At 32.6% G+C, this 22,507-nt stretch overlaps 2 protein-coding genes and 1 long non-coding RNA gene across 5 annotated transcripts; 1 reads left to right on the forward strand and 2 right to left on the reverse strand.

Moving 5' to 3' along the window:
• Positions 1-374: 374 nt before the first annotated feature.
• On the reverse strand, positions 375-2,550 carry LOC120257631. Of its 2 annotated transcripts, none has more exons than XR_005535759.1 (3): positions 2,411-2,550; positions 855-1,275; positions 375-697 (listed from the first exon to the last, which is right to left on the reverse strand). It is a non-coding gene; the product is annotated as an uncharacterized LOC120257631 (long non-coding RNA). The 2 variants fall into 2 exon arrangements; XR_005535758.1 differs by having other exon boundaries at positions 2,407-2,542.
• A 13,116-nt stretch (positions 2,551-15,666) lies between these two features.
• LOC120257629 (protein trichome birefringence-like 3) lies at positions 15,667-19,007 on the forward strand. The gene is made up of 5 exons (XM_039265066.1): positions 15,667-16,102; positions 16,179-16,356; positions 17,447-17,628; positions 17,698-17,853; positions 18,393-19,007. Exons 1-5 carry the CDS (start codon positions 15,864-15,866, stop codon positions 18,727-18,729), a joined length of 1,092 nt encoding a protein of 363 aa, XP_039121000.1. The 5' UTR covers positions 15,667-15,863; the 3' UTR covers positions 18,730-19,007.
• Positions 19,008-19,663: 656 nt separating this feature from the next.
• On the reverse strand, positions 19,664-22,119 carry LOC120257632. 2 transcript variants are annotated; one of them, XM_039265069.1, is made up of 8 exons: positions 22,043-22,119; positions 21,786-21,947; positions 21,642-21,698; positions 21,410-21,554; positions 21,210-21,314; positions 20,897-21,117; positions 20,363-20,619; positions 19,664-19,984 (listed from the first exon to the last, which is right to left on the reverse strand). In XM_039265069.1, the coding sequence occupies exons 1-7, from the start codon at positions 22,046-22,048 to the stop codon at positions 20,449-20,451; spliced, it is 867 nt and encodes a 288-aa protein (XP_039121003.1). In that variant the 5' UTR covers positions 22,049-22,119; the 3' UTR covers positions 19,664-19,984; positions 20,363-20,448. The 2 variants fall into 2 exon arrangements, with proteins under 2 accessions (XP_039121003.1, XP_039121002.1); XM_039265068.1 differs by having other exon boundaries at positions 21,410-21,698.
• Between the last annotated feature and the right edge of the window lie 388 nt (positions 22,120-22,507).

Genomic DNA, 22,507 nt, shown 5'->3' on the forward strand with positions numbered 1-22,507 from the left:
CACAGGTAAAATTAATGCCAACTTCAATAGCTAATACACCAATGGATAAATGTAATGTTTCTTGGTCTCCACCATTTTTTGTGAAAGCTCTCCAAGTCCATTTAAATTAACAAACCTTTCATCTTCATGTACATCCATAATATAGTTTCCAAGTTGATTTTTGAGAGCTATAAGCTCAACAGTAGAAAACTCACATGGATAAAATTCAGCCATCTTTAGCAACTTTTCTTTATCAGATGCACTAAATGAGTTTCTTAGACTCAAGCAACCCAAACAAAGTAGCAATTCCGTGTTTACTTTATTAAAACGATTGTTGAGCTCTTGAAGTTGCATATCAATAAAATAGTCCAACAAGCCGGGTCCACTGACAGATTGGCCGCATCCAATGGAACTGGGCCCCACTGGGTGCAAGGCCTCAGATTAACCTGGTCAGAGTCAACCCTAACAAGCAGAATAGAAACAATAATATTGACTAAAGAGAGAGTCACAGAAATTGGGATAATACAGAAATGGACTGTGACAGTCCTACAGAGTACACAAATAGTTTACATGCCAAAATACACAAACATGATACAAGTCTCACTCGTACAGAATAAAATAGCACACAAGGTTCACAACCTCAAGGAACAGGTACTGACAAATCACAACTACAAAAGAAGCCCCAGAATAACCCACTGAACCTAAGCTTGATCTTCTCCTGCGAAAGGAAAATTCACAGAGTACATGAGCCACAAGGGCCCAGTAGGATCGCAGAAAATAACAGAATAATGCAGATATAGCAGAATAATTAATAATTCAGACAGAATACAGAAATAATCAGAAATACAGAAAACACGCAGAAAACAGATATGTACATCTCCCTGACTGATAACAGAAATCAACAGCATGAAGCTTGATCATCGACTGTGAAGTCGGAACAGAACAGAATATCAACAGCCGGAGCTGGATCTTCGACCGCAGTCAGAACGGACACGCATGTCCGGTAGCGCTAATACAGAAAAACATGTGCACATGGCTAGGACTTACTCCTCCTAGCTGGGTGAGCCAGAAATGAAGATGTACTAAAAATCCGCAGAAATTCAAAATACAGACAATAGAGATACTGAATAAATAATGCAATAATAAAATAATTAATAAATGAAATTATTAAACAATGCAGTAATTAAAATAATAATTATTGCCAGAAATAAGGAATTATACAGTGCGAGAGTCTAACTGGCTCCGAGCTACAGAGTTGGGTTCACCAAGTCCCGCGAACTACAGCTCGCTACGGATCTACCCAAACAGAACTATACTTAGATTACAACTTTAGATCGGGCCTAAACTTACAACTAATACCCAAGAGAATGAATCTGAAAAGAAGATAATATTCTAATTTTTAGAATATCCACTTTACCACTTAACTTAAAAATACAAAATAACTTAACAAAACCAAGCATTTAAACCATGCTTTAAAATAACATGCTTTAAATAACATGAAACCAGCCAAATACCTAACCTAATCACCAAAATGAAATTCAGAGAAAATAAATAATTAAATATATAAACATATATATATTTCCATATTCTATGGTAATAAACCAGAACATCTTGCATCAATATTTAAACACACAAATATAATATATAGTTTCAGAACATCATGCATTAATATATACACATATACCAACTAAACTAAAAGCATGCTTCAAAGATGCTATGCTTACAAGGTGGATAGGTTAAACATAGATAATGAACACAATTACCATTAAGCATAGCAGGACACAAGGTTCATGTTGTTAAACCCCCAATCAAAGTTTCAGAATACTTATGCATATTTCAAAATATACATGAACATCTAAACATGGTGGCATGCATACAAAACAAGTTCACATCAATTTAATCATTAGAGGCAACATGTTAACTAAACATCTGTTAAGCATGGTCAAAGCCAGTAATTAAACAAATAAGATTCACCAACCGACAACAAATTTAAAAAAACTAAAAAGAAAAAATTCTCATGGTGACTTAATTACATACACCAAGACTTCTGAATATACATGCACAAATATATATATATATATATATATATATATATATATATATATATATAAATTAGACTAAACAAGAAGCATGTTTGCAGAACGTCAGGTTTACATATTTGTATCAATTAAATATATAAATTAGACTAAGATAACATGCTTACAGCATTTTCAGAGCACCTACACAAGTATAAATAATAAACTATACAATGATTGCATGCTTACAAGAAGAATGAAATACATCACACTGAGATATCCATGCATAAGTGAATATGTGAACAAAACAACCAACTCAATGCCTTAAAATTACTCAAGCATGGACAAGGATGTTCATGGCTTGCCAAACTAGAACAAACATCAAGACAAACTACCAAAAACGCAGATTCACCTACTGCTAGCCGCTCTGAAAAGCTACTAGTGAAAAGATCCTCCCTCTATCCCCAAGCTTCAAGTGAAGTTCAGCTGAAATCCGGCCTACTATGGACACCAACAACACCAAGTTTCGGTTGCTTTCAAGGAGGAGAGTGTTTTGGAGAGGAGGATGATTAGCTTACAAATAAGCCTTATAAAACCAATTCTAAACACAATAATTAGCCTCCAATCACTCTCATCAGGAGACCAGATCCGGAAATTAAGAGCATGGAAACAAAAATGGGGCTCACACAAAAAAAAATCTTCAGTCAAACTAGTCAAAGCCTCAAACAAAAGAAATTGTCAAACATTACATGGTGTAAGTTGCTAATTATTTGTGAGACTTTACGACGCCTTCCTTTAATATATGCATCTTCCATATCTGGCATTTGAATTTTGATCTTATTGCAATATGAAGAAATATCATTCATCAAATCTCTCTATCCATCATCTCTCATTTGTTGTGATCTTTTATTTGTATTTTTAACAAGTAACATAGCATTTACGATGTCTTGGTCCTTTCTCTACAAAGAGAAATTTAATTCATTTGTAATCCCCAAGATCGCTACCATTAAATGTATGCAAAAAATAAAATCAAATGACTCTAATAGTTCCAAGAGATGATGTGCTTCTGCTTTTTAATCTTGATAAGTGTCATCCTTTTCAATATCTTCAAGTACATCCATAATTGAAGAAAACATAGCAGTTATATTCAAGAGTGAAGCATAATGAGAACCCAACAAGTATCACCTGGCTACTTAATACTCATTTCTTGGTTCAAGCCTCGACCAGTTTGCACTTCGCCATTAATTAATGATTCTATAATTTTATTTGCATGATGTTCTTTAAGCTTGTCTCAACGCTTGAAAGAAGCACCAATTACATTTAACAATTGAGTAACTAAATCAAAGAAATCATTGACAATAAAATGATTTTTTGCAACAAACATAAAGGCAAACTGTAATTGATGGGCAAAAAATGAATATAATTAGCAGATTTTGTTTCTTTCATAATTAAAGATTTCAAGCCATTGAACTCCCCTCGCATATTACTAGCACCATCATAACCTTGCCCTAGAATTCTTGAGAAACTTAGTTGATGCTCTGAAAGCATAAAACTAATAGCAATTTTAAGTGGAATTGCATAAGTATCAAAAACATCAGTGAGCCCAATAAATCTCTCCACAACAAATCCTCTCCTATCCCCATAATGCAAAATCAAAGCCATTTGTTCTTTACATGACACATCATGAGATTCATCAACTAAAATCCATCATCTCCAAGATCATCAATTATAGTCCTGGTGGTTTTTTTTTTGCAGTTGCATGTACAATGTCTTTTTGAATTGAAGGGTGGCAGACACTTTATGTGTGATGTTAAATATGTACAAGTATCAACATGCGAATATGCAATTAGTATTACAATTGGTCTGTTAATACCGCAAGTATATGGGTCATCAAGTAATACCTCGTGGGTGAGCACGAGAGTCGTATTTCCTAGGGAACGGTGAGAGGCTCTTATTACTTCCTTTCACTTAATCAATAGCATAAACATTTACGTTTTTTCTTTAATCTATTTCTACAATATATTACACAATAAAATTGGAAAATCGTTAAGCACGATTGGGAGGAGTTTAGAGGTTGTATAATAGTTATCTTGAGTGTTACTTATGGTAGGTGTTTAGTGTGACAATCGTGTTTTAGAATTAGACCGGGGGAATTCAAAAGCCTACTGTCCCAAATCTCTTAGTAACTAGGTCTAAATCATTAAAAACTTAAGATGAAATCTCTTCCACCCCAGCCTCCTATGTTTGCCTTAAGTGCGGGAATTCTATAAGAAAGGATAAATCAAACCCTAAGCCTAAGGGACAATCAATCATAATACAAAGATCTAGCAATACCTAACCTCTTAGAACATGCATAGATCTAACATATGGATATCCTAATATGGGGCATATCTTCCTCATCCACATTAACAAGAATATCATTCCAGCACATATACAATGATTCACAAAAACTAGAAAGATTTATTGGATTAAACAATCAAGATTCATAAACAATAATTGAGGTACCTAGACATACAATTCCCCTTGAATTAGGTTCTTATGGATCATAAAATAAACAATTAAAACAAGAGAAAACCATAAGACCAAAGAAAAGAATAGATATGCATTCAAAGTTGTCCTAAACTAGCTCCCTCCAATAGGCCTTCGAAGCTTGAGGGTAAGAGGATCCCAAGATTATCCGGATGACGTCTGTCACACACGCCCTCCTCTGATGATGATCGTTGAAGAACGCATGTCACGCTGCAGCCATCTCCGATGATGATCATTGAAGTATTCTTGAGAAATCCACCAGAATCTAATGAAATATTGAAGAAAGCCCATCTCTAGCCGCTCAGATCTTCAGAACTCCAGCCACCCTCCTAATTCAGTAAAAGAATCTCCCTGATTTTAGAGATAACTAGGTTATTTATAGTGATTGGCCCTGTCACGATCCTACCACAGGTGTTGTGATGCCCGTGGTGAGTAAGTTGTTGTTTGAGCTCCAAGTCGCATCCTGCCACAGTCTCTGAGCATTGTGTGACTATATCACGGGCATTGTGGGTTTTCACAACGGCCGTTATGAGGCTGTTGTGACTTCAGTGTTGCCTCTAATGACTCCATGCTACCACGGCTTCATAACAGGAGTGGTAAGTGTAGACAACGGGTGTTATAACTTGTCACCACGGCCGTTGTGAACCGTTGTGAAGTTTTGATTCGGTAACTTGGGCTATTTTACTTTAAAATGCCCCCACATACGCTTCTTTTCCGTAAACCATAAATAAAGGTCGCAGTGAACAAAAGATTGAAATTTCATACTAATGCGGTGCTAAACATGTCAAATTCCATGCTAAATGCAGTGTGAATGATATAATTAGCACTTATCAAAGGGGCAATCATTTTTTGATTTCTTGGAGCATTATAAAGTACAACACTACCCACTTCATTGTTAAGTTATGCATAAAACTGTAGAAGCTCAAGAAAATTTTCTCTGTTGCTTGAATTTTCATGTTCATCATGACCACGGAAAGGCAATCCTTGTCTTAAAAGGAATCTAATACAATCAATAGAGGCATGCAATTGGATTTTATTTTCAGTTTTAGCCAAATTCGTTTGCCTATCAAATGCAGAATGAATAGACTAAGATGCCTTCATCAAATCTTAGCATTTTTAAGCTGCCATATTATGTGCACTTGCAACATCATGAACATCAAGCCTTGATTTTTTATTCCAAGCTTTAAATCTTCACTTGCAAAAGAGTATGAGCCGCCTTGACTTTTAATTTCAGTTTTAAATGAATAACAACATAAGCAATATGATGCTTCTTCTTTTATATGATATTCCAACCAATATTTATGTTCATCAAACCAAGCAGGGTTGAATCGGCGCAATCTTCCTCCAATATTTCTTTGTTGAAAATCATGATGACAAGGTTGACAAGGGCCTTTTTGAAGGTAAGCTCTTCTAACTTCATCTCGATCATTTGGATGATAAATTTCAATTCCCAGTCGTTCCGCAGGATCAACCGGAAGAGCATTCAAATCAACCCCTTTATCCTTAATTGAAGAAGTTTGTGCTTTCATACTAGAATCAATGTTCTTATTAAATCTATTTTCTTCAATAAGAGGTTGCTCATGTGCCATGTTAGATGATTGGGAAACTGAAGAAGCATTAGATCCAACTATAGTAGGAGCTTTTTTTTTTGTAATATCTCAAAATAATTCACTGTTAACACAAATATAAATATAAATCTAAATTATGAACCTATGAGTAGATATATATTGCATTAATATAATGAACAAATAAATTATAAGCCTATGAATTATGTGTTCATTAGTCAAGGAACAAATTCAATAATATCATGATCTAGTGCAACACACTACACAAGCAATTATGAATTTCATTAATCAAACAATTTAAACAAACAAAAATTATGAAATTCAAACAAATAAATTTACATTGAAAAAAATCAAGGGCTAGGGCAACACAACTACACAAGCAGGATCAAAGCAGTTTCCAACTTTCTTAAAGGCTGGCTCAAACCAATAAATATAATAAAAAAATACAAAATCAAAGATAATTAGGTTTTTGGGATATCATAAATAATGATGTTTACTCATTGTCACAGAATCACAATCATAAAAATTTCCAACCATAAACACAAGATCAAAGAAATCCAAGCCATGGATGATGGATACTAAGTATCAACCTGCACAAGACTCAAGTCCACTCCTTGGAGCCTTGGATCTTGGACCTTGGTGAGCTTTATGCCTTATAGATGAGAAGAGAGATGCCAATTGTTTGGATTGCTAATTTTGAAACCACATCTGTTAAGCACCAACACCTTTAGGTCCTCCACAAGGATCACAAACTAAACTTTTAAGATAGTAAAAGGGTTTTTTTAAAAAAAAATGAAATCATTAAAATATTCACTTAAAATGGGATCCATAGTCCATAATAAATGGGGTTGAGTAATTAAGTTGTTGGACCGAATCCACATTCCATAAAATAAATGGGGTCCAATTTATATAATAAAAAATTTAGTCAAAGAATATCAAATGTGGGTGATGGGTCCATGCCATATATGATATATATATATATATATATATATATATATATATGTATAAGGTAAATTTTTTAAAAAGTGGGGGTCCATGGACCCCACCTCTCATAACGTAGATCCGTCCCTGGCCCACTCGCTCGTCCTTCTCCCGCACAACCCTGTTATATCCGGCAAGGTGAAAAGGTTCCCGGGTCAAACAGCTGGGTTGCCCGGTTTTTGGCCTTGTTGTTTCAAAGGCAAGTCAATGGGTGTAGCCGGACAAGCCTCATGGTCAATTCTCGGTTTTTTCGATCGGACCAACGAGGCATGTTCGGGCTTAACAACATTGTTTAAAAATGTAAATACACAAAAGATGGCAGTTTTTCATGTTTAATAGGGACAAAACATCATTGAGATGATAGTCAATAATGGAGTTTATAATATATTATAACATATTAGGTGAGATGTAGGTGTTGACAAATCGGATGAGCTTTAAACTACATACACACATATAAAGTTTTCCTTCTCATGTGGAACACTAGACCTCTAATTAAAATTGTACACTTGTCAGCTTCGCACTAATGCTGTGAGTATCTGTAGACATATAAATAGTTTTTTTTTTATAATTAAAGGAACTGAAGATAGATAGGGTCTAATAATAATAAAATTTCACAAGGATTTTATTTTAAAATAAACACACACACACACACACACACACAAAGTTTGTCAATAATATAATACAAAAAATCACACATAAAAAAATATTTTTAATATTGGAATCCCTCCTTTTTATGGTTTTAAGGATCAAAATGCATCTTTTCTTTGCCTTTGCAAATAAATGTAATTGTAATGCATTGTTATTTTTCTTAAAAAAAAATAAAATAAATATTGGGAATAATTTGTTCATTAATCTTTTTAATCACTCACTTGCTTTAAACTTTTTTTGTTGGAGGTTCTTCAAGGGGAAAGCTCTACTAGAACTTGATGTTGAGAAAAAAAATTAATTTAATTCAGCTAGTATAAAGATCTTATAAGCGAAGCTTCATATTATCACCGTCCACTTTGAAACTATTCAAACTAAAGTTGTTTGAATCACTTTTGTATATATTTTATATTCATATATAGTTAATTTAGTATATAATAATATAAGCATTAAGTTTGGATCTATTTTGATTTATCTATGGGATGTCCTTTGATTTATTTTATTTTATTTTTCAACATACGCTTCTCTTATAAAAAAATAAACTTGGAAACAATAAATTTTTTAATTGTTTTTACATCTAGTAAATTTGATTAAGTTAATTGTTTTGTATATCTAAAATAGTTTTATCAGTAAAAGGAATAAATATAAACAACACATCAAAACATCAGTACATACTAATAATATATAAAGATTTTTCTTTATATATATATAATATTATATTATAGAATGAATTAGCTAGGGAAAACAACTTATGTTACATTTCAGACTTTTATGATTTCTTAAAAATGAATTGGTGAAAAAATAATAAGGTTTAGATATTGTATTAATGCGAGCTAGTTGCTTGATATTTGTCATATTAGTTATGCACAAATACTCAAATGATTTGTTTATGAAAGTGTTAGTCAAAGAAAATAGAAAACTATGTCAATATTAATATATAAGTAACCTATTCTTGATAAGCTACTATATAAATAGTAAGATAAAAAAATTAATGTTAGTTACTATAAATATCTTATTAGATTTGGTGTGTATCACCATTGTCCTCTTTAAACTATTCAAACTAAAGTTGTTAAAATTGTTTCTATTTTTTTTTGTATAATTATCTTAAAAAACAAAAAAATTTGAAAAATTAATTTGTTAATTGTCTTTTCATTTGCAAAATTTTGTTAAGTTAATTATTTTCTATATTTGAAGTAGTTTTATGAGTGAAGGAATAAATACAAAAAATAACACATCATGAGCATCAGTTTATACTAATGATCTATAAAGAATTTTCTTTATCGTTATATATATATATATATATATATATATATATATAATATTATACTATATAATGAATAAACTGCGGAGAACAACCTATGTTACATTTCAGACTCTTTGATAGAGAGAGTAGAGATGAAGCAACTATTGATGGTAGCAATGGAAGAGGAAGGTCTGAGACAGATTGTGAAGGTTAGTATGGTGGCGAGTGTAGAAGAGGTTGTTATATAAGTTATGTTTTTCAGAGATTGTTGCAAGGGTTGAAAGCTTATCCAACGATGTGTCAAGTTAGTGAAGGGTTTGCATCGAAAATGACATTAATGCATAAGATTGAAAAATTCTTAGTGGAGATGATAAGACTTTGGTTGAACCATTGTTTCTAGTGGTTTACATTGGGGGAAATTTGTTAGGTGTTTGGATTGTCTTATAGCTATTCATATCTTTGGCGAGTTTATTCCCATCTTGAAAATAGCTGGCGCTATTTAGCGTTGAGTGGTTTGTTCTTTCTAATTTTGTTTAATAAGTAAAATATATAATAAACAAAATTCATATAATGTATGGTTATATATTAATATAATTTAATTAAATATATTATATTATAAGCTATCAAAATATAAATATGTTATTATGCTTGATCTCTTAATGATTTATATTTTTCCCCCTTGATAGATAAATTTATTTCATCTATTACTTGAAAAAATTTGAATTATTGTCCTCTTCACACCCTAGAGCAAACCTTCTCTCCTTTTCTACTCATACTTCTCTTATACACACACACACATACACATATATTCTCTTCTTCTTGCTCTTCCTATATATATGTATATTATATGCTTTGGTTTGAAAGATGCATGCATATAAACCTAAATGATTATTTATTATGTGAGATATCATGCATGCTTGTTTTGATATGCTTTTTTAAGGTTGGTGCAATGCACGTAGAGGGGATATATAGTGATGGTATGGTGAAGATATGATGAAGAGAGAGAGAGAGAGAGAGAGAGAGAGAGAGAGAGCTCTCTCTCTCTTTAAGGTTTCATTCTCTATATATTTATATTCAAATCCTAGTATATAGTTCATACAAAGGTATCCAAAGATATTCTTGTTATACTTACCATGGTTCAAGTACCAATGTAACAATGATATAATCTTCTCTGTAACTCTTCTCTCTAAATCTAAGAGTGTATTTTTGTTTTGGAAGTATTTAAAAAAAAGGTTAAAAAAATTATTGTTGAAACATATATATATATATATATATCAATCAGATTTTTAATTTTCATGCATCCTCACATCTTTCTATTATATAAAAAAAATATTCATATGATTCTTGCTTAGATTTTTGCAAATATGAACCTAAATCAATGCTTCCCAGATGTCTCTATGCCAAACCTTGGGCGCTCCCTCGATTTCATGGCCTTTGCAACTAGGAGGTGGGCTTCGGCAACTCTGCTTTGATTTTCTTTATTTTCCCTTTACTTTTGTGTGGTTGTTGTGAAGTGCATCTTCCCTTATGATTTTGTTCACTTTGGTTCGTCTTGTTTTGGTTTAGTTTTTCTCTTCTGGTTGTTTGTTTGGTTCTTGTCTTATGTTATGCTCTTCTTCTTTAATAAATTGATGTTTTGTCAACTTTTATCAAATATATATATATATATCATACATACATACATATTTGTAACTCTTATTTGTTATTGATTTAAATAAATTTGGTGGTTTGAATTTTACTACTGTAGATGGGGGTAGAGCTCTCTTACAATTACGAGGTTGTGAGAGTTATCAGAGTGGAGCAAGGGAAGCAAGGAAAGAAGGTTAGGGATTTATGGAGATGGGAGAGTTGTCAAAGATGACACCCATAAGTCCATGTAACATAACAAGCTATGCCACTAAGTCATCCTAGCTAGAATTAGGTTTTGACTAATACATTATGTTGTGTTACATGGACTTATTAATCAAAACCTAATAACTCTAACCTTATGTATAGGGTTTGACACTATGTTAACCATAATAAGTAATCTCCAAAGTAGATTAATAAATAACCTCCAAAGAAGGTAAGACACCCACTCATACATACATACTCTTATACATACCTTTAGACATACACTCTTACATGCGTATGTACATACATACCTATAAGATGACTTTTCACAAATGGAAAGGAGAATGTATTTTTAGACAGTAGTCAATGCCTAATTTAATTCAATAACATAATAAATAAAATAATTAACACTATATCATAACATCATGATGTTGATGGAAAGTTTGAGAAGCAATACAATTGTTATTACATATATAAGACAACTATTATGAGCATTAATTTTTCATAATGATTATCCTCACCATGGAAAAAAAATGTTATTTACAAAAACACTTTTTTTCAAATGAGACAAATAAACATATTTTCTCCACTTATTTCCACCCAAATCATAGATCATGTGTTAAATTATAAATTTATTGAATATATATAATATGTTACTATATTTTGTATGTACCTATTATAGAAAACTTATATTAATATTTATACATTTACCTATTATGATAATAAAGTAACTTATGATCCAAATGAGCTTAATTGAAAGAACAATAAAATAAATTTTAAATTCTTATATAATTGTGATTTTATTATTTATTTAAGTAACAAAAACATAAGACGTGCAAGCAATGTTTTATTGCAAGTTGTGAAAGTTCTAGACTTGCATTAAAGGAGAGAATTGAAACATTGTAATATTTGACAAAATATTGAACTAAAAAAAACCAAAAATTACATTTTCCTTTGAACAAATTAAACAAAGAATTACTATAAAATTAATTTCTAATTAAACAAAAAATAATTATGAATCCCTCTCCAAACATACCTTTAAATCTTCTTTTCCTCTGCATTTAAAACAAAAACCGAAAACCAAAAAACTCAAAGCTTGAATTAAAATTTAAGCAAAGATATTTAAATGAAAAGAAAAAAGAAAAATGGTACTTAAGATCTTCTTCTCTCCAATCTAATACTTGTCATAAAAAATAAAACAAACAAAATCAAATGTTGAATCAAAATTTAATGGGAACCTACCTTGCTTGTGTTTGGGAAATCTCGAGTTCGAAACCTCTCAAGCACAATGCAAAAATAATAAAAAGGTGCTTGTCTCCAATTTGTCAAAAAAAAATTTAATGGGAAAAAATAAAACAAATAAACCAAAAACATTGAATGAAAGTGGCACTTTTCTTGAGCTCTTCTTTCTAATCTCATACCCTTTGTGAAAAAACCAAAACCAAAAAGAAAAAAAAAAATCAAACTTTTAATCAAAATTCAAAAAAAATTAATGAAGAAAAATAATACCTTTCTTGATCTCACCTTCTCTCTAATCTTATATCTCTTATGAAATAAATTTTCCATAGTAAAAACACAAAAAAAAAAGACAAATTAGTTATCTTTGGATGAACTAAGCGGAGATACTTTGCCTTGGAGAATCTAGACATGTTGGGTCTCCCATTAAAAAGATGATTCCAGCTTCAATGTGTTGATCGAGGAACAATGAAATCTATTAAGACCTTTGAACCTAGGCATGTTGAAAGCTTTGATCAGAAGCAAGGCCAAGTTGCAGCAGCTACCTCTTGAGGAATGGTGTTTGATGTGTATCATATAATATAACAATATAATGTATGTTTACACTACCTATATAATAAGAAAATGATAATTAAAAGGATAAGGAGCCCGTGACAAAAAAGAAAAAAAGAAAAAAAGTCAAAGCAAAACCCAATTGCAAAGTGACATTTGCCTCACCTTAATAATATTTAATGATAATTATCATAACAATAGTAACAGTGATAAAGACCTATATATTTTTCTAATGAGAGGAAAAGAGAAGTTAGAGAGTTATTGCTTGATAATATAACAATATAATGTATTATTACACTACCTATATAATAAGACATTGATAATTAAAAAGATATGGAGCCCACGACAAAAAAAAAAAAAGTCAAAGCAAAACCTAATTGCAAAGTCACATTTGCCTCTCTTAATAATATTTAATGATAATTATAATAACAATAATGACAGTGACAAAGACCTTTATATTTTTCTAATGAGAGGGAAAGAGAAGTTAGAGAGTTATTGCTTGAAAATAGAACAATATAATGTATGATTACACTACCTATATAATAAGACAATGATAATTAAAAAGATGTGGAGGCCCTGAGCAAAACCAATTGCAGAATCACATTTAATAATAATTATCATAACAATAGTGATAGTATTTGGATGGAAATTAAAAATCTCATTATGTTTTGTATTTGTTTTTGAAACATTAGATTTATTAAAAATGCAGTGATTTAAAAATAATTAATTTTGGACATTTGTTTATTTTAAATAAAAATAATTAAATTGTAGTCGTCAATCAAAATATATAAATTAAAAAATTTGTTTAGAAAATGAATACATCAATAACTTATTTAAAAATTTATACATTTTAATTGGTAATTACATTTTTTTTATATATTTCTAAATAAATTTAAAAATTTATTTAGAAAATGAATGCATCAATAACTTATTTTAAATTTTTTTTATAGAAATTGGATCAATATAATAATTATTTCTTTTACAATTAAAATATATTATTTAATTAAAATATCAGAGGGTACAAAAGTAATTTTACTAAAATTTTCTCCTATCACCTCTCCTATTCTTATCCCCATTCCCTCTAAACCAAACATTACTTTTGTTCCCATCTCCAATTCTCCTTCTCTATTTCTATCCCCATCCCGCATATTCTCATTCTCTTCAACCAAACGGGTAATTTAAGAGCATTAGGGTATGAAATTAACATTTTGTATAGATGTATAGATACCTTCCATGTTAACATAAATTTAATATTTTATAAAAATTATAAAATTATCTTGATTTCTTTTCTTTTTCCAAAAATGAAATCCAATTGTGATATAAATTGGAGAAATGACAATGTCTAAGTGATATGGAGTAACAAACTTTATAACTTAGTTTGAACAAATGAAAAGTTATTCTTAAACATAATCCTAAATGGTAGGTTATTTAATTATGAGTAATGCTATACATGCTTCACCGACTTTCCTAAATGCTATCCCTAATGACATAGTCATTGATGTGGTGTTCACTTCCCTAGATAATCTCTTTCCTAATCAATTGCATTTTAAAAAAAATAAAAAAAATAAAAAATAAAATAAGATAAAGTTTCGCGAAATGAAGCCCTAGATCATCTTCCATCTCGCAGTTGCCGACCCGTCTCCCCCTCTCGTAGTCACTTGCCATCCCTGTCCCGGCTCCCCTTCACGCTGTTGCCGTCCCTCTTGCGGCCTCTTGTGGCTCACATCGTCGGGAAACTTTGTCTTGTTTTTTTATTTATTTATTTTTAAAATTGGCTGATTAGGAAAGAGATTATATGGTGATGTGGATGCCACATAAGCCGCGATGATATCATTTCGGGAAGTCGGTTAGGCATTTATAAGTATTACTCTTTTATTATTATTATTATTATTATTATTTTATATTTATCAGTTGTAAATTCTAAAATGTCATGTTTGCATACAGGGTAATAAAAGTTATAAAATCAAAACTTAAAAAATAATATCACAAATTCAAGGGTGTTTTCAGCATAACGACCCAATTCTTGGGAGAATTTAATGAAAAGTGAAAACATCATCAGGCTACGAATCTATTTCACAGACACATAACCGAGCCGTAATTTCCTCAATGTTAGGGCTCGTTTGGTGTTTTGCAGTGAAAGACTTTTCCTGTGAAAGTCTTTTCTGTAAAGTCTTTTCCTCCAATTACTTTCCCTACAAAGTAACAAAATAATGTTTGGTATGTATCATAAAAAATGTAATTGAAATACATGTAAAGTTATTTCCTTCGTTTGGTATAAATAGGTTTCTATGTAAAGTTATATACATTCTCAATTTTGCCCTTAATTACTCTAGTTAATAAAATTTAATATATATATATAGTTAAAATCCCATCACCAAACCCTTGTAACATAAAATGAATTTATTAAAACCATATAAAAAGCTAAAATCTAGTTCAAAAAAATATAATTTTTTTAAAAAAATAAAAAATAAAAAAAAAAATATAAAAAAATCTAATGAGTGATATCTCTTGCCCTAGAGTTTTGGAAAGAAAAGAAAAACGAAAGAGTTTTGCTCTAGGGTTTTTAAAATAAAAAAAATAATAAAAAAAATTTATTTAAATAAGGGTAGTATCAAAATTTCACTCGCTTAATATTTTCACAACCACTGTGTAATCTTTTTCACACCCTCTCCCCTATGAATCATTTTCCCTAGTCAAAGGGAAAGTAATTACATGAAGACCGTTACTTTACATTGCTCAAATTAAAACCAAACGTGTGAAAGTCTTTCACAACTTTAGTTCCCTTGTAAAGTTATTAGTTTTCCACGTACCAAACGCCCTCTTAGGGTGTTTCTCATAAACGGTCAACTTTAATGTAAATACTTATTTATAAATCAGCCATCAGAGAAGTATTATTTATGTGTCGAGATAATTCTAATGTAAAATTAATGAATTAACCCTCCGAAATAGTTATATTTAGAAAAAGGGCTCATTTTGATGAGAGCCAAGAACTCGATGAAAGGTGAAGCAAAGCTTGCCATCATCTTCTAGAAATGGAGATCTCCATTGGAGCTCTCACCAACCAAAAATGGCGTCTTTGCGCCATAGCCAGCGTCCTCGTCCTCCTTCTCCTCTCCTTCCGCTTCGACCAAGCTCACCGTTCACTCCCCTTCCTCTTCCTACCCGTTCAAGTCACCAACTCCACCAATACCACCATCACCACCATCTTCAGCGCAGTGCCGCCTCAGTCCAGCACACTATTCTCCCCACCCCCCACCCCCCCACCCCAAGCTCTCTCCACCACCTCCCATGGCGAAGAAAGCCATAGCCCCTGCTCACACTCCTGCGAGCGAACCACCATCCCTGAATTCCAGCACAGTGTGCGACATTACTGATGGGAAGTGGGTGTACGACCCCAAGACGTACCCACTATACAATGAGGATCGCTGTCCTTTCCTCAGTGACCAAGTGGTGTGCTTGAAGAACGGCCGGCCTGACTCCGGCTACCAGCACTGGCGATGGCAGCCCAGAGGCTGTACTCTCCCTAGGTATTTGATGAAATGCCTCAATGACCTGCTTGTCCTGTGTTTAATTCTCATGTTGGTGTTGGGCATGGAGGTGAAGGTTTGATGGTCGTCTGTTGCTGAAAAGACTGAGAGGGAAGCGTGTTTTGATCGTTGGTGATTCTCTAAACAGGAACCAGTTTGAATCTTTTTGTTGTTTGCTCTACTCTTCTGTCAAGAGGCCTTCTCGCGTTTTGCTCCGAACGTCAAGCTCTGACTACAAGATCTTCCATGCTAAGGTAATTTGCTCATTATTTTATTCAGAAGTTTTAGCTCTTTATGCCTGCAAGAAGTTAATACTTTCCATGATCCCAACTAGTGTTCTTTGCTGATTTATTTTCCAGTTATGAAAATTTTATTGATTAAAAGCAATTTTGATGATGGAAAAGCTCTTTTTTTCTATATATATATATATATATATATATATATATATATATATATATCTTTTTATGCGAGATGTTTTAATGGTTGAAAGTAATTCTTGATTATCCATGTTGATTTATATCTGAATGTTCCCATCAGTGGTTGGATGCTTATTCTCTGTTTCTCTTTATCAAAACATTTGACTTCCATACGATTCCTAAGCAGCTGATAATCCTGACTAATTTTGTGGTGTTTGTTGATTTATTTTTAGTTTTTTTATAGAAAAAAAGTAATCGTTGATGAATTTCCAATTCCAAAATTCTATTTTCGTGGAGGTTATTTTTAATTTTAAAATTTTATTTTCTGTGGTTCTGTTCTGTGTGGTATTTTATGATGATCTTTGTTTGGTTGTTACTGCAAATTTCTTCAAATATCAAAAACTTTGGTACCATAAGATTCTCAAACAGTAATTCATAACCTGAATAATGGTTTTATGAATCATTTTCCACACTTGGGATTTTATTGACAAAATGGAATTCTTGATGAGTTTACTAATTTCAAAACCCTTTGCGGTTGTTTATTTGGTTCTCATCCACATGGTGTTTTAAAGGCTAAGAACTAATTTGTGTGGATCCTTTGTGTCGTTTATCTCTGATTGCACCTCCATTCAGTCCCCAGCGACAATATTGGAGGTTTTTCCCATTTACTGCCATTTTATTAAGTCTAATTCTTCATTATACATATTTCAATTATCAGTGAATGCAGTTTCATTTTTCTCCCAAAAGTTTCTAACCATATTGTGCTAGAAAGTTTTTTATTATTATTAGAAGTGCATTATAATGACTGAGATTACTGTTGATGATCCTTGTTTCAATTTATCTTCATATGCTTTCATGTGTTCCCAATTGGTCACAATTTTATCATTATGTCTTACTTTGAATTATATCTGAATGTTATTGATGAAAGGACTACCACCTCAAGGTTGAGTACTACCGGAGTCCATTCTTAGTGATGCTTGATGAATCAAATGGCAAGAAAGTGTTGAAGCTTGATAAGGTTTCAGACTGTGCAAGAAAATGGCGAGGTGCAGATGTGATGGTGTTCAACACTGGTCACTGGTGGACCCACTATAGGAACTACCTGAAAGCGTATGGTCTCTTCAGGAGCATCAACCCTTTGCACCATGAAATTGTGATCTTTGACCTGATCATGTGCAGGTGGGATTATTTTGAGCAAGATGGCAAGGAAGCTAAGATGGATTTAGATGCAGCATATGCAGCAGCGTTGAAGACATGGGCTCGCTGGATTGACCGCAATGTGGATCCTGTAAAGACAATGGTCTTCTTCAGGAGCGCCAACCCTTTGCACCAACCGTAATAACCTCTTGCTCACTTGATGAAACTATACTCTCAAAATCTGTCCTATATTGTTTCTTTACTGAGCTTACAATGAAAAATGTGATAAACTGATAATTATCAATGAAAGAGGAGCTAACTTCTGCTAGTTACAGGGTTATGAACATGTGCTTTTATGATCTGTAACCAAGTTATTGAAGCTTGATGCATATATACATGACATCTAGAATTGCATGTTGTCTATCATACATTACATTGTAGAAATCATTCTTTCAAGGATGTCCTGGCTTCTACTTCATGCATTCATCGTATAAAATGAGTTCTTATACATATCATGAGAACATTTCAATATTAAATTGATATTTTGGAAGCACGAACATGTTCCATTTGGTTAGTACATAACAAGTTTAGAGAGGAATTAAAGGATGGCTACATCTTTATTTTTTTCTCCTTGCCTAGTTTTGCATCAAAGAGAACGAAAATATTCTTTCTTATAACACCATTCAACAGAGAAGCACCTCAGGCACCGTGAACTTCTATCATGTTAACAATTGCAGGGTGAGTAAACAATGGTGCTTTAACCAAACCAGCCCGATGACCAACGAACACTACAGACAGTGGTTTCCCAGGTCCATGATATCTACGGTGGAGAGGACAATCAAAGAAATGAGAACACCAGTTAAATACCTGAACATCACGAGACTCACAGAATACCGAAGAGATGCACACACGTCTGTGTACACCAGCAGGCAAGGGAAGCTCTTGACTGTCGAACAGAGAAGTCAGCCAAGAAACTTCGCTGACTGCAGCCACTGGTGCCTTCCCGGAGTACCTGATACCTGGAACCTACTGCTATATGCCTCCATCATTGGAACACCCTCTCTGGTATTATAGTTCTTTTCTGTTGCATTCTAATTGCAATACTGTGTCATCTGAGCATGAATATATTTATTGTAAACAACACACATTGTCTTGTCATTGAAGAAAATAAGCAGAATAAATAAAATCTGTGCTTTCGCTGTAGAAATTTTTTCCAGTGAATATTCTTGATCCAACCGCTCATAAATTGGCATGTTTCCATGCCTTTAGTTAGCTGTCCAGGTTACAAGTTTCTTATGAATTTTCATTTTCACTACTGTTTTGCTAAATTACCCGTGTAGAATATGCTTATGCTTTGGTACAAATACTGATGTAGCATTGTGGTACTAGCAATGGACACATGCAAACATTTTACGTTGAAGTTTTCCCATTAAAAGGAATCTTATCAGTAAAGCAATTTTTGTTTCTGCACTTATCCTTTTGCTCACTTTCATCTAATTTCACTTTATTTTTATGCTTTTCATTTCCATTAAAAAATACTGGGTTGTTACTGCCACATCAACAAGAAAAGGTAATGTGGCGCTTATGCCCCATCAGCCCATCAGCAAGGTAAGATTACAAAAAACAGAAAACATTTATTTATCAAGTGGATGATAGCAAGGCAACCAGGAGTCAGGACTGTGCTATATTTTTGAAGTACAGACACAAGAATGAATAAAATCATGAAATGCAATGCTAAAAATGATTTGAACTGGATATAAAATTTTATCCTCTGGTGCTAATAATGTAGAAATTCCGTAAAATTTTTCCAACTCTGTTCTGTTGCCTGCATGGTGAAGGAATGACATTGAGGACTTTTATGTACCCAACCCTTGATTGTTTTCTGCTCTTGGCCTCCATTAACACTTATCCATGGACCACTTCATTCAATTCACAATTTAATTCACTCTCACTACCCAGTTTTCCAGCCCAAGGGTAATTGTTTCAGAAACCACATGACAAGAATTGAAACATTGAACTTGACCAAGTTGACATAATAAAATGCTTGGTTGCAGAAAAACAGAAACAAGTCATGCAGAATAGTGTTTCTGCAACAATATTCCCCCTCATATTGTATATATACATCACAGTGAAAGTTATAAACAATTTGCAGGTAACATTGCTGATGATACAAGCATTGCCCTTGTCAATGCAAGAGATGAGAACACCGGTTTAATACCTGAATTTAACTTGACTCTTCCTCCTTCAGCAGACTATAGCCAGTGCCATTTCCTCCTTGAGCCATCCGATGTTTCAAAATGTACTATAGATACATCTCTTTTTCCATTGTCTGTCAAACAAGGGTCATGAACATTGTAAACGTTATAAAAAACACTAGATGATGTCAAAAAAATTCGTATCTCATTCAATAAAGTCATATTATCCTTGTGTATGGAATATCTCTGCTCCCTCTATTCTAATTCATTTTCCAGTTTTCAGTTTTCTGAATGTTATTACTTCGAAGATGCAAAGGCTCTTTCGGGGAACAAAGAGCATTTCCAAACATGAATTTAAAACAATAGCTTCTGGTGAAAGCTCTATATTCCTTTTTCATTTTTTAGTTTTCTAAAAGCTCTATGGAGATTTAGGAAGCAAAAAAGTATTGTCCTAGAAAATAAAGTTTCCTATGATGATAAGGGGTTATCAGTAATATGGAACAGTAAATTACCTCTTATATACAATTTCACCGACAGAGAGACAGGGACAAGCCAGTTTATCTGACATTATTATTATTAAGAAAGGTCGATGATAAAATTACAGAATCTCCCAATCAGCTTCGAAAGATTGCTGCAATGATATTTCAGATGCAGCATTTCCCAACATATCTTGCTTCTTCATAACATTGTTGGTAAAACAAGCTTCTATGTCATCTTTGTCCTTCTTTGCTGATATTATTTTGGAATAAAACGCATGCCTGAATTTTCTCTGATAAAGAAAACAGATGCCAGCAATCTCTTAGCATCATAAACTAATAATGGGACTAGCAAAACATTCAAAGATCAAGTTATTGGCAGAATCAATTTATCATATATTGTGTGAATGTGTCAATTTATCATGTTCTGCAAATTGAGACAAGTATTTACACACAGTGCGCATATAAAGCTTGTCATGAGCAAGATGGAGAAATTTATCAACCATGTAACAAACTTAAAGGAAAATATCATTTTTGTTATGAAGATCAAGCTCACAAGTTAAAGGCTACCTTGTATGAAACTTTATTGCATGCAGGTTGTGAGATCGAAACAAGTTTGGAAGTTTCAATGTCATCCATAATATCTTTGATGTTTACATCCTCAAAATCTTCAGTGGATTCCATATGTAAGTCAACAATATCATGAACAATACCTTCCTCTTCTTCTTCTTCTTCTTCTTCTTCTTCTTTTTCTCTAGACAATCCATCTAAACATTCAATAGTCCTTGCACCTAGAAACACCAACCACACATGTTGCTAATCCAAAGATGACTTCATTGCGACAAAATAAAACAAATTCATCAAGACAAAAGAAGAAGAAAACCTGCATCAAAGCAGTCAGAGCTCAAATTTTCCTCCGAATTCTCCGATGTTGCGGAGTTCAAATCCTCAACACATTGTGCAACATGATTCATCCTAGCACTTAAAACTAGCAAATAGCAATCAAACATGTTACTAATCCAAAGATGACTTCATTTCGATTGATGAAACTAAAACAAATTCATTAGGAGAAAAGAAGAAAACCTGCATCAGAACAGTGAGAACCCAAATTTTCATCCAAATTCTCTGATGTTTCACAGTTTGAATCCTCATCACAATGCGCCACATGATTCATACCATTAATTGAAGCATTCAGATCATCAAAACCCAGCCTTGACTTCTTACAAACCTGAGAAATAACATTATGTTCTAAAGACAAATCAGAAACAGGACCTGCAACAGAATCATCAGAATGATTAAGCCAATCATCAGCAACCTCATCCAACATCCTCCTAAAATGTTCCCCAAACACACCAACATACTTGCATGGTTCCTGCCAATCACCAAAACAATATCACAAACTATAATCATATAGCAAACAAGTACTAAATTCAAGCATTTTTAATCAATGAATATGAACCTGAGAGAGGATATTATCCACACATATACTTCCCCATTTCTGACAAATGTTATCAGCCCATGAAATTCCCTTTGAAGTGAAATCCATGCTTAACAAAGACAAACCTCCAGGAAGAGGATGTCTGAAGCTTGTATCTACATCCTTTGCCATGTCAATGGAGACCTTCAAAGATCAAGGAAAGATAAGGCCAAAATGGAACACAAGTATAAGCCAAAAAAAAAAGAAGAGAATGTGTAGTAGATGTGGAGAGAGCTTACCTTCATGTAAGGATTGAAGGGAAGGAGAATGAGGCTGAGAAGGAAAGGAAAGGAAGCAAGGACATGTTTCTCAAAAGTTTGAGAAATTTTTATCCAAAAACCGAAAGGGATAGAGGAGTTGGTGGGGCCCATGATTTAGAGATAGAATGAGTTAAAAGCACTTTATTAGATTGTGAAATTTGCATATTTAACCTTATAAAGTACATAATTATATATATATATATATATATATATATAGTTTATACAAAATATATAATTTTTTGATTCTTAAAAATTCAACTAATTAAGCGTGCATATTAAATAAAACTATATATCATACATTTAATATTTATCTGATTTATTATAGATGTTAGTAGTGTGCGTGGGGGCAAATGAATGTATATGCAACATTAAAAGTAAACCTTAAAGAAGTGTAAATTATATTTGGTTTTATTTAGGGGAATACACTCAATTGGTTGAACTTTT

Source organism: Dioscorea cayenensis, unplaced genomic scaffold (genome assembly GCF_009730915.1).
Source record: "Dioscorea cayenensis subsp. rotundata cultivar TDr96_F1 unplaced genomic scaffold, TDr96_F1_v2_PseudoChromosome.rev07_lg8_w22 25.fasta BLBR01002236.1, whole genome shotgun sequence".
Classification (NCBI taxonomy): domain Eukaryota; kingdom Viridiplantae; phylum Streptophyta; class Magnoliopsida; order Dioscoreales; family Dioscoreaceae; genus Dioscorea; species Dioscorea cayenensis.